This window comes from Tupaia chinensis, unplaced genomic scaffold (genome assembly GCF_000334495.1).
Source record: "Tupaia chinensis unplaced genomic scaffold, TupChi_1.0 Scaffold138390_1, whole genome shotgun sequence".
NCBI lineage: Eukaryota > Metazoa > Chordata > Mammalia > Scandentia > Tupaiidae > Tupaia > Tupaia belangeri.
In genome coordinates this window covers 2488233-2500635 of record NW_006198287.1, presented here as the reverse complement: position 1 = coordinate 2500635, position 12403 = coordinate 2488233, and the positions used below count along the sequence as shown (strand labels likewise).

Here is a 12403-nt window from a genome sequence, read left to right as displayed (position 1 = left end):
AATTGGGTATGAAATTGCACCTTTGTTCCCTGAGAAATGGGGAATAGAAATGGAAACTGTAACAGTTCCTGGCACATTCCCCAGGGCCAAGATTGGCGGTCACCACCTGCCCTACCCTAACCAGCCCATCTAAGTGCTGGAGCCCGGGACGGTCCTGACCCAATCACCGCCCACAGACAGCGGGCAGAATTCTGCCTGCTTGACAGGGACACACAGAATAATCTGGACTTAAAACTGTTTTCAACGCTGCTGGAAAAGACGCACCTCCGCAGTCAACGCGAGCGCCCTGAAAACGCAAAGCTTGCGCTGCAGCCCCTAAAACCTGCAACTCGCACGACCTGGGCCGGCCGCTCAACTGCCCACCCAGACCTGTCATGGAGACCCACGCTGACACGCCGGTTCCTCGGGACGGAATGACTGGCAGACCGAAGTCGCCCTGGGGGCGGGGCGGAGGGTCATGCTCCGCCCATACTCCGACCACGCCCACCTAGGTCCCGCCCAGCGGGGCAGCAGTTTCCTGCCCGCCCGGAAGTGGATTTTGCAGATGGCGTGAGTTTCGGTATTTCTAGTTCGCACCAGATTAGCTGTCCCCGTTGCCCTGTCCTCCCTCCGTGCAGTCGCCGGGTCGCTGCGGACTATCCTCGCGCCCCCGGCTAGGAAGCTCCGAGGCCGGCACCGGGTCCCCGGTCTCCTGCCCTGGGTATCCTCTCCGCCTCGCTCTCCTCTCCCCATGCAAGTCACGTCCCTCCTGGAACGTGGGTTCTCGCGTTTCGCTGCTCTTCGTGGGCAGTACCCGGAAGTCTGCAGACCCAGTCCTCTTCGGACCCAGTCCACACTAATGCCCCTCCGGGACTCCGCATTACTTTCCTGGGAACGCACCGTGGTCGCTGGCTCCGGGAGCCCTTGAGCCTGAGCTGGAGGCCGTACCAAATCACTGCCCTGTGACTCCCCGTTCTGTCCCAGTTTCTGTTGCACTGCCTGGACCTGCTACTGTGTGTTTAGCGGAAAGTGGTCGTCCTGGGCAGGGGCCGTTTTTATTCTGTACCTTAAATATTGATGGCGTGTGGGCAGAGAATGAGGGGATTAGACCAAAAGAGAACCAAGTGAGTAAAAGAGCCTGAGGGAGAGAAAGGTAAAAGGGAGGACAGGACGAGTGTTTCCATATGTAGTATTAGACCATAATTTTAACCTTCATTGTGTATTTACCATTCATAAATTGCTTTGGACGTATTGGATGTTGAAAATCTTGTAAGGTTGAGTTTGGGCTAGAATTTTTTCATGTAGTGTTAATTTGACAAATATTTCTTTGGTTTTGTATTTAAGTCATATTTAAAGTTATTCTCTTTTACTTTACAAGTGATATTTGCTTTCCAATATTGGTATGGCCAGAATGTAAATGACAGGAGGCAAGACTGGGTTATGGCTGTTGTGTATTCCTAGCATCAGGAGTAGTGCCTAGCCCATCCCTGCTATTAGGAATTGAGAGAACCCACTAAATAACATCATATGTCTGGAATGTAACTCTGAATTGAAAAGAAAGGAAAGGACAGGTGCATAGATAATGGCCGTTAATTAAGTTATTGGCAATTCAGGTGGAGAATATGGTTTTAGTGATGCGGTACTAAGGTCCCTAATCATGCATCCCAGAACTATGTGTGTCCAAATAGCCTGGGAAGAGAGGCTCTGGCGGCCGCAAGTGCCCTGCTTGCGGGCGAGGTGGCAGATGGTGGCGCGCGCCGGTGACAGAGGCGAAGTCCGAGCCGAATGATAATGATGAATGGAGCAGCGCGGCTCTCGCATATTGATTGCTGAGCGGGTTCTCAAGTTGGGCGAGAGTTTCGAGAAGCAGCCGCGCTGCGCATTCCACACTTTGCGCTGTGAGTGAGGACGGCCCTGGGGGCTACGGAGGACCCGGGATGCGGCGTAGAGACGTAAACTCAGAGTCGTTCCGTTCCGTGGTCTTTCCCTTTTACTTGGCTGGAAACTGGGGCAAGTGAAGTGGGCTGAGCGATACGCTGCTCTGCTCGGCCTGGAGTTTCAGGGCGTGAGCGGAAGGAGCTGGAACCAGCGCCGGGCAGGCTCGTCATTGTGAGAAAGCTAGTGCTGTGCTGATTCTGCAGTGTCTCCCTTCACTCCCATTTTCCAAAAATATGATGACGTCAAACCTGCTTCTATTGATACTTCTTGTGAAGGAGATCTTGAGGTTGGCAAAGGTGAACAGGTGACAATAACTCTACCAAACTTAGAAGGTTCAACAACGCCAGTAACCGTTTTCAAAGGTTCAAAGAAACCTTACTTAAGAGAATGCATTTTGATTATTAACCGTGATACTGGAGAATGCCGACTAGAAAAACTCAGCAGCAATATCACAGTAAAGAAAACAAGAGTTGAAGGAAGCAGTGCAATTCAGTATTGTTTAGAGCAGCAGCAACAACAAATGCGGAACCCAACCAGGGGACTCCATATCTTCCAAAACATTCTATATCCGAAGACAAGATGTCTCCAGCATCTCCAATGGATGACATTGAAAGAGAACTGAAGGCAGAAGCCAGTTTAATGGATCAGATGAGTAATTGGGAGAGTTCCTCAGATTCCAAAAGTCCATCATCTTCAAGTAGCGAGGATAGTTCTAGTGACTCAGAAGATGAAGAGTACAGATCCTCTCCTGATTCAGAGAATTATACCTCAGGACATCCCACCATGTCTGCCATGCCACAGTACAGGAGTCCTGAGATAGATCCCAGTCCTAATAGATTTCATGTCAACAGTGACCTTCTTATGAATACTCTATGAAATGATTTGCAACTGAGTGACTCAGGAAGTGACAGTGATGACTGAAGAAATATTTATAAAATGAAATTTCCAAGGCATGGGATAATTTATTTTGTGTAAAAATAAAAAATTCCTAAGTGTGAGGAAATTGTATCTTAACTTTTTATAATAATAGAAATTAAATTTGATTCAGAATTTCCAGTTGATGTTATATTTTTAATATGACATGATATTGGGAGAATATTTTTAATTTTATAATCAAATACCAGAATTTTTATGTGCTATCTGTGTTTAATAGTAACAACATCTTTATAAAGTATGATAAGTGAGAAAACAGACTGAGAGGTTAGGTAACTTGCCCAACTACTGTTAATGAACAAGGTAGCAGATCAGGTGTTCTGGGGTCTAAGTTCAGGGCTCTTTTTTACTGTACTGCTATCTCCAATTATGAAATATCAAAATTCTAGATTTATAATAAATTTCCATGATTTTAATTATTAAAAATATAAAATAGCCTGGGAAATACTGAGAAATCACAATCCTGGCCTTCCAGGTCAGGAATGTCTTAACATATGTAAGTGATGCTAAGCAAACTGAATACCTCCTACCTGTTGGCTTGTTAGGAGATCTAAAGAGAGAGTCTAAAATGCAGTCACCCATGGTGAAGTCAACAGAGACGTGTCAGTTTCTGCTTGGTGAGAAATTGGTCAGTGTATTTTTGCAGCATGAATTGAGTAATTTAGAACCACAGTTTTGCTAGTCCTCCTAAGATTGCTAGTGCTGCTGTGTTTTCATTTTATGAACATGTAATCCACATTTTCCGAGATGGTTTCACTTGACTTAACACTACAATACTTTATTAAATAAGTTTGCTTTTACTTCCTTTGCCAGATACATATCCTTTTATGTCTTTGGCAGTCTCCAAATTTCTCCAAATGGAATAGTTAATTTCATAATAAAATAGAAGCTTCTTTGACTGATAGCCACTTCTATGTAAGAAAGATATGAAAGTCATGGTTCAGTAAGAGCAAAAAGGGAGTGAGGCTCCAGATAGCTGTGTTGGCAAACATTGCCATCAAATACAACAAGAGCAAATGAATCTGAGAAATTCTGCAATATTTACTTTTAGGGGAAACAAAATCCTCATGTGGACTGAAACAGGAATTCCTCTATTTTAGAATGAGTGAAGGATCTTAAATATATAGGAGGCTAAAAATAACACATAATACACAAATCTTGCCATGCTCTTAGGAAGCATGATCATACATGTATCATAAAATCGTCAATATATGTATTTCTGTTTTCTTATATGCATAAGAGATATGCATGTATATTGTCTTTATTAGCATCTGCAGCTATACCTTTTATAATGTTGCCCATAGGTTAAGAGAAAAATCCTATGCCTATTATTCTTAGAGTTCTGCATTTTTCTCTTGCTTAGATATGGGCTCACAATTAAGTCTGGGTCTTCATGACAAGTGGGTGTTGAAATTGTATATAATTCGGGAGTCTCATGGTTTCTTTCTCCATCCACAGCTTTGACTCTTTAGTGCTTGAACTGTCTGTGAGGGAAAACCAGAGGAAGACACCAGGAAACTGAGTTATTGGCAATGCATCCACTAGTGAGTAGGAAATTCTTTCTTCTACTGAAATTTCAGTCCTACTGACAACAGATGGGTAGATTTCTCTTGTTTGCATGGATGTTATAAGTGTAGTCAAGAGGATTTCAGGGATCTGAGCTCTGTTTAAGTTTCCCAGGAACTCTAGAATAGTTATGGGTAAGGAACTCATCAATAATATCTTTCCTAATAATACACATTTTGGTCTTTTGTACACACAGCTCTCCTGTCTCAGTATTTTTGTCTTAACCTTCCCACTCTAGATATTGGCAGGACTGATCTGTCTAAATTAGTGTGTCTGTGATATTCTAGGAATCGGTGACCTTTGAGGACGTAACTGTAAACTTTACCCAGGAAGAGTGGGCCCTCTTGGATACATCCAGGAGAGTGCTGTACAAAGATGTGATGCTCGAAAATATCAATCATCTGGTATCTCTGGGTGAGTCTGTCTCCATTTACGTATGTGTGTTTTTGTGTGTCCAGATCAGTCAGCAAGTAGTCCACTACAGTCTCTGTCCGGATTCTTTTACAGACATTCTAACTATATGAAAGAAGGTTATTTCTTTACACTCTGTTTATATCCAGTTTGTGACTACTCTAGAATGTAGTTTTGACTGGTTTCGTGTGTTTCTAGGTACTAAATCTACAAAAGTCAGAGCAGAACTTGGAACTCAGTAAATAACTTTGAATTTACAGGTAGATTAAATATTTGTAATTGCAGTTGTCCCTCAGGGATTGGTTTCAGGGATACCAAATTTGAGGATGCTAGAGTCCGTTTTATAAAATGAAATGCATATAACCTATGCACATCCTCCTGTATATTTTAAATGATCTACAGATTACTTACAGTACACTGGCAATTTTTTGTAGATAACTATTACACTGTATTGTTATTCATTTATTTAGAATTTTTTTTATTATTTTAGTTTTTTAATAATTTTACCAGTGGTTTGTTGAATCTGTTTGTATGGAACCTCTGGGTTAAAGTGCCAAGTGTAGTTATTCTTCTCTAGTCACTATGCTAAGACTTGAGAATACAGTAGTAAAAAACAACAGAACTTTGATTACTTTTATGGAGCTAATATTTTTAGACTGTGTTTTAAAATAATATTCAGTTCTCTATGAGGATATTTAATTTCTTCCTTTTTTGAAAAAAATGGTAATTCTGTTTTCTGCCTTTGAAGTAGGGTGTGAGCATCCTGAGTGTCTCACTGTGTTGGACACATGATTCTTCTTGGGTTAGTGAAGGATATTCAGCATTTCTTCTGGCCTTGGACTTTTAATGGAATTGACATAATGCACATTTATTAGCAGTTAACTAAATCCATGTATCTTCTAATGCATAAAAAGGGTATCAGCTCTGCAAATCAGAAGTGATTTTCCATTTGGAGCAAGGTGAAATGCTGTGGATAGTGAAAGGAAATGGATTTCTCCAAGGCCAAAGCCCAGGTAAACAGTAAGAATATGTGCCTCAATATAGATATGTGCCTGATCAAGGAGTATGTCCTTGGAAATATCAGCAGGTTTTATAAAATGAATGAATATATTCCAAACTTTAAGAGACTCATTGGGACAGTATTGCTTAGATGTGGTCATTATTTCTTTTCTATGCCAATAGCAATATATATGTTTTCTTGCCGTTCTTTTTTTTCTTTCTTTCTTTCTTTTTTTTTTGGTTTCCAACACATTTTATTTTATAGATCACTAATTTATAGCTTTTGAGAACCAACATCTATATAAATTCATGTAAAGTAGCCAATTAATTTCGGTTCTATGGCAGCCTTTTCTGTACTAAAAATATACTTTCAAGAAAAAGCAAAATTCCCCAAGTCAGAATTTGGAACACAATTCAGAAAAGTGAATAAAGAGACTATAAACATTTGAGATAAATCTAATTAAACATCGTTTATGTAAGATAATGATTACTAATAATATTTAAGTTAAATATTAAATATGAGGTTAAATATGGATTTAAATATGTTAAATTTGGATGGTAAAATATTAAGTTCAGACATTAAAATGACATAGGATTGTAAAACATTGAAATGCAAATAAAAGAAAAAATTCTAAATTTAACAATTGTGAATATACAAAATGTAGCACAAATACAGTCATAGGTTCTGCCATTCTTTTTGAATTTAGGGAAAAGCATAGGAGGTTTCAAATGGAGTTAAATTTTCCTGTATTGACTCTTGTCTTGAACCTCCTCTTTGAAGATTTTTCCTGTCTTAATCTAGTAAATATCTCTAATTTATATTTCCTTTTTAAAAACAGTTTCTAATTGTTAGTGCCCTATATTATGTTTCTACTACCTATAGTATTCTTCTATTTGACACATACCCAGTATTTTAGTGCCAGTTTTTTTTTCTTTCTTAAATACATTTTTTAAGTTACTATTTTTTACATAACTTTATTTACTTATTTTGTTTTTTATTTGACCATAAAGGGAGGGAGGGGGAGAGAGAGAGAGAGAGAGAAAGTGATGGGAACCAGCAGTTAGTGTAATGGCTATGTCGCTGGACTCCCACGTAGTCGACTGCGGTTCACGTCCTGGACCCGGTGGCTTAAAACTCACGCCGGGCGCGTGTGCGTGTGTGCCCAAGATCCCAAGAGCAGAATGGAGGAGAAGGGATTGCGGCGTGACCATCCCCCTGGGGGGTGATTTCTCACTTTTTGTCTCTATGTCTCTCTCTGTCTGTCTGGCGAGCACACGTGCCCTATAGTGAAAACCTCTCCAAAAAAAAAAGAGAGAGAGAAAGTGAGAAATCAAGCCACCAGGCCTGGGACTCAAAGTGCAGTTGGTCATGTGGGAATCCATCACCCTTAATCACCATGCCACCTGCCAGCCCCAAGTGCCAGTTTTTAAAAGATACTCATGTGTGCCTTTGTGCTTTTCAATACTTTCATTTCCCTAATGCCTTGCTAACAATATATTTTTTGCAATTATAGGCAGGGAAAGTACACATAAAAAACGAAAAATGATACCCATTCAAAATATCTGCAAGAAAGACACAGCCACTCACAGCTTAATGGTAAGTATAATGGATATGGAGTCTGATCATCCAGATTAATATTTGGCAAAGGATGCTTTAGTGATTAAGTATAATTGCTTACTGTAATTATGGTTATTCAGTTGTTTTGGAGTTAAACGTTTCAGGTAATTTGAATGTATACTGAATAAATTAATTTCAGTTTCAAATCTTAACCTGGGATAGTAAAAAAATGGACAATTGTATAAACATTTGTTCATTTACCTAGACTTTAAAATATATTGGGGGAACCAGCAGTTTCCGTAATGGCTATGTCGCTGGACTCCCACGTAGTCGACCACGGTTCGCGTCCCAGACCCGGTGGCTTAAAACTCACGCCGGGCGCATGTGCGTGCGTGCCCAGGATCCCGGGAGGAGAATGGAGGAGAAGGGATTGCGGCGTGACCATCCCCCCTGGGGGGTGATTTCTCGCTTTCTGTCTCTATGTCTCTCTCTGTCTGTCTGGCGAGCACACGCGCCCTATAGCAAAAATCTCTCTCAAAAAAAAAAAATATATTGAAGTCTTTCAGATTAATTTGACAGCCTTGCATTTGAGATGCTACAAAAGAGAAAATATTTTTGCTTGCAACAGAGTAACATGTGTATGCAAGTGACACTGAAAAGATTTTAACTCTAGACAATCTCTAAAAGATTAGTCTATGACTCAGATATAGAGAAATCAGTGTATGTATTTATATGGGCAAACTATTTACCACCTTTCATCTTCTTTATAAAAGCAGGAATCTCATTCTCAAGATGATCTATCTAAATGGAAAGAATTGGGAAAAGATCACATTCACAGCTGTGGAATGAGTCAAAATTTGTCACTTCACACAGCAGAGAAACCATTAGTCAGCAAACAGCGTCAAAAATACAGTGGTGACAACCTACACCTTAATCAACAGAAGAAAAAACAGGCAAGGGTAAAATCATATGAATGCCCACAGTGTGAGAAAATTACTAAGGTCAGTAATTTCTCTAACCTTAGACAACACAAGATCACTCACACTGGAGAGAAGCCATATGAACATCTTCTGTGTGAGAATGCCTTTATTCATACCTCTGACCCTCAAATACACAATCAAACTCACATTGCAGAAAAAGCATACAAATGTCAATTTTGTGGGAAAACCTTTAGCAAATCATGTACCCTTAGAGTACATGAAAGAATGCACACTAGAGAGAAACCACATGAATGTTATCTGTGTGGGAAAGTATTTAGTCAATCTTGGGACTTTAGAGGACATAAACGAACACACACTGGAGAGAAACCGTATGAATGCCATCTGTGTGGGAAAGCCTTCAGTCAGTCATCTAACCTTAAAGTGCATGTAAGAATGCACACTGGAGAGAAACCATATGAATGCCATCTGTGTGGGAAAGCCTTCAGCACATCTTCTACCTTTAGAGTGCACATGAGAATGCACACTGGAGAAAAACCATATGAGTGTCATCTGTGTGGTAAAGGCTTCAGTCAATCTTGGGGCCTTAGAGGGCATGAGAGAACACATACTGGAGAGAAACCATATAAATGTCTTTTGTGTGGGAAATCCTTCAGCAAATCATCTAATCTCAGAGTACATACGAGAACTCACAGTGGGGAGAAACCATATAAATGTCATCTGTGTAGGAAAGCTTTTAGTCAATCTTGGGACCTTAGAGAACATGAGAGAACACACAATGGGGAGAAACCATACGGATGCCATTTGTGTGGGAAAACCTTCAGTCAGTCTTCTAATCTTAGACAGCATGAGAGGATGCACACTGGGGAGAAACCATATGAATGCCATTTGTGTGGCAAAGCCTTCAGCAAATCTTCTACCCTTAGAGTACATTTGAGAATCCATACTGGAGAGAAACCATATGAATGTCATATGTGTGGGAAAGCCTTTAGTCAATCTTGGGACCTTAGAGGACATGAGAGAACACACACTGGAGAGAAACCATATGAATGCCATTTGTGTGGCAAAGCATTCAGTAAATCTGCTAACCTTAGGCAGCATAAAAAAACTCACAGTGGGGAAAAACCATATGAATGCCCTCTGTGTGGGAAAAGTTTCAATTTATCAGGTAACCTTAGACAACATGTGAAAACGCACACTGGGGAGAAACTATATAAATGCAATCTGTGTGAGAAAGCTTTCAGTAAGTCTTTTTCCCTTAGACGACATGAGAGAACACATACTAGAGAGAATGATAAATGCCTTCAGCATATAATCTGACTTAAAAAGTCATAAATTTAGTAAATTTAGAAAAATCGTCAGCCATACTTGTAAAATGTAAACATCTAGGATGCACTCGTTTAGAAGCACTGTGAAATCAGTGTGAAATTTCCTGCAGTTTATATTTCTTCTTTGACATAAACAGTTTCATATGGAAGAGAAGCCGTATGTGTAAATTCTATGTGGCACATCTTCTGATGTGTCATAGATGACATGAGATACCCTACCCTGCTATATGAATATAGAAGTCAACAATAACAGCTTTCATCTTTAAACATTCTGGACGACTTTACAGCATAGACACTCCAGGTTTATACTCAACGTGAGAATTTCACCATTTGTTGTTAAACAAAAGGAACAAAGTATACTTGGGAGAATCCTTTGATTTCTAATAAGTGGAAACATTTACCCAAGCACCAGGGTTGGTATGCATAATACAGTTCAGAGAATTAGCTGCTAAAACAGGAAATAAGAGGATGAAGTGTCTTGAAGTATACTAATTAATTATCTCATTCTGGAGAAATTATTTAGTGGAAAATGATATGAAATCTTTTATTTATAGAAAAAAGATGAGTCACTCACAGGGCTAAACACACTCATGAATGAAGGAATGTATTCAGTGAGTATGCATTATATATTCAACACTAAGGTTCTATTACTGAGAAAGTACCAAGCGTGAAATCAAAGCAGAGAAAGTTTTGGATAGATTTCACATTAGAGACCAGTCTAGGAAAAAATAAATATCAGCCAATAAAAACCGTAAAACATTTTAACACAATTTAGCAAATTATTCAGCATTTGAGAAAAGAACTATCATCGATAAAAGAACGTGATTTATGAAAGATAGGTTATCTTGCTATATTAAATGCTGGTTTCTAAGAAATCAGATTCAGTTTTAAATAGGTAAGATTAGATCTGACTTGCATTTATAAACTAGTTCAGTTCCTGTAAATACCTAACCAATAAATGTGTTGCTTAAAAAGCTAATCTGGTGGTGGTATATTTCTATTATCCAGTTTTAAAGTCATAGAGTTTGGTCTGGACTCCTTGTCATGTGGATAGATATTAAGCCCCACTCACTAAATCTCTTCTTTCTCCCAACAGTTCTTTTCACAAACCTAACCTCCCCTCATTCCACCTTCTCACCATTGTCAGCGGTCTTCTTTAATGCTTTTAGGGTGGCATAGTAGAGTGTTTCACCTTCCAAGTTGTCTCTAGGACAGAAGCTAGTATGATAGATACCTAGTCTAAGCCTTTTGGGGGTCCCCAATCTTTAGCCATGAGGATAGGCATCTGTTTCCTTCCATTTCACAGAAGACCACATTTTTACCTGAAGCCTCTGAGTTGAACTAAGGTGCACGAATTCATCACAGAACCACATCTCACATCTTGGGGCAGTACTGAAACAAATTATATTTAAAAGCCCACCAACCTGTCAAACTGATAAACGAATTTCATAAAGGATTCAAAATCAACATACAAAATTAGTTGTTTCTGTATAGCAATAATGAAGGAGCTAAAAAAGGATTTTAATAGATTCAAACTGTTTATTAAAATACCTAGAAATAATTTAACTAAGGATGAGAAAGATGTCTACACTGCAAATTATGAAACGTTGATGAAATAAATTAGAGAAGACACAATATTGGAAAGCTATCCCATGCTCAGGGATTGTAAGATCATTAAAATGATCATTATATACAAAGTGATTTATAGATCCAATACAACATACACAAAAATATCAGTGGCTTTCTTCACAAAAATAGAGAAAAACAAAGTTTATATGGAATTACAAAAGATTCCAAATAGTGAAAGCAATCATGAGGAAGAGAGCAAGGCTGGAAACAATACACTATTTTACTTTTTAATAAGTACAACAAAAAGAGCATGATAATGGCTGACAGTGGATAAACAAACCAATGGGTCAGAATAGAGAGCCTAGAAATAAATTCATGTATGTATGCCAACTGATTTTCAACAAAGCCACCTAGAATATTCATTGGGTAAAGGACAAGTCTCTTCAATATTCATATTCAGAAGAATAAAGAGACCCTGTAGGTTATAAAAAAATCAACCCAAATGACTTAAAGACAAACATAAGACCTGAAATCTTGAAAGTAATAGAAGGAAACACCTCAGAACTTTGATACGAGCAATCAGTTTTTAGGTGAGATTTCTGAAGCACAAGGGAAAAAAAAAAAAGACAAAAGGCATTATTCAAACTAAAAAAGTTTTGAATAGGAAAGGAAATAAGAATGAAGAGATCAACTATATCTCCTCTTGAGATATTGGGCATGCACGCTCACACACCCAGCATGGTTTTTAAGATGCTGAGTCCAAGACTTGAATTGCATCCAGCCATGTAGAAACCCAGCACCTTAGCCACCATGCCACCTGCTGGCCCCCAAGGGAGATACTTTATATGTTGTGTTTTCTGGTGGAAAAGGCATGTTAGGGTGTTACAAAATATTATTAAAATTCTCTTCCTAGAAATACTTACGAACTTATAATCTGTCTTGATAGCCAATAATAGAGCTAATAATTAAGGCATATGTGTGGGAAGAAGTGGTCTATAACAGTTAAAATGAATTTTAATGTGGAAGTAGCATTAGATCTGAAATATTGGGTCGTTGGAAAAGTCATTTTTTCTATTTTCCTATGCAAAAATGAACTATGACTTTTCCAACAACCTAATTCTACTAAGAATGGAAGCAAAACACATCCTGTGCTGTTTTATTGTTCAGCGGAAGTAACAGCATTA

At 39.0% G+C, this 12403-nt stretch overlaps 1 protein-coding gene, 1 long non-coding RNA gene and 1 pseudogene across 5 annotated transcripts in view; 2 read left to right on the top strand and 1 right to left on the bottom strand.

The window, feature by feature from the left end:
* Positions 1-12403, bottom strand: part of LOC102489437 (uncharacterized) — a 154567-nt gene that overhangs the window by 5696 nt on the left and 136468 nt on the right. The gene's annotated exons all lie outside the window — the stretch shown is intronic.
* LOC102485976 (zinc finger protein 596-like) lies at positions 481-10817 on the top strand. 4 transcript variants are annotated; one of them, XM_027765442.1, is made up of 6 exons: positions 481-549; positions 4309-4394; positions 4704-4830; positions 5742-5840; positions 7341-7423; positions 8161-10817. In XM_027765442.1, the coding sequence occupies exons 2-6, from the start codon at positions 4383-4385 to the stop codon at positions 9640-9642; spliced, it is 1803 nt and encodes a 600-aa protein (XP_027621243.1). In that variant the 5' UTR covers positions 481-549; positions 4309-4382; the 3' UTR covers positions 9643-10817. The 4 variants fall into 4 exon arrangements, with proteins under 4 accessions (XP_027621243.1, XP_006161296.1, XP_006161297.1 ...); XM_006161234.3 differs by having other exon boundaries at positions 8158-10817; XM_006161235.3 differs by having other exon boundaries at positions 497-559; positions 8158-10817.
* On the top strand, positions 1111-2973 carry LOC102485538 (ELL-associated factor 2-like; annotated as a pseudogene).

Excerpts from the sequence above, each read along its gene's own strand:
- LOC102485976 (XM_006161234.3), top strand. Across the intron at positions 4,831-5,741 it reads CAATCATCTGGTATCTCTGG|GGTATCAGCTCTGCAAATCA; the intron begins GTGAGTCTGTCT and ends ATGCATAAAAAG. Across the intron at positions 7,424-8,157 it reads CAGCCACTCACAGCTTAATG|CAGGAATCTCATTCTCAAGA; the intron begins GTAAGTATAATG and ends TCTTTATAAAAG.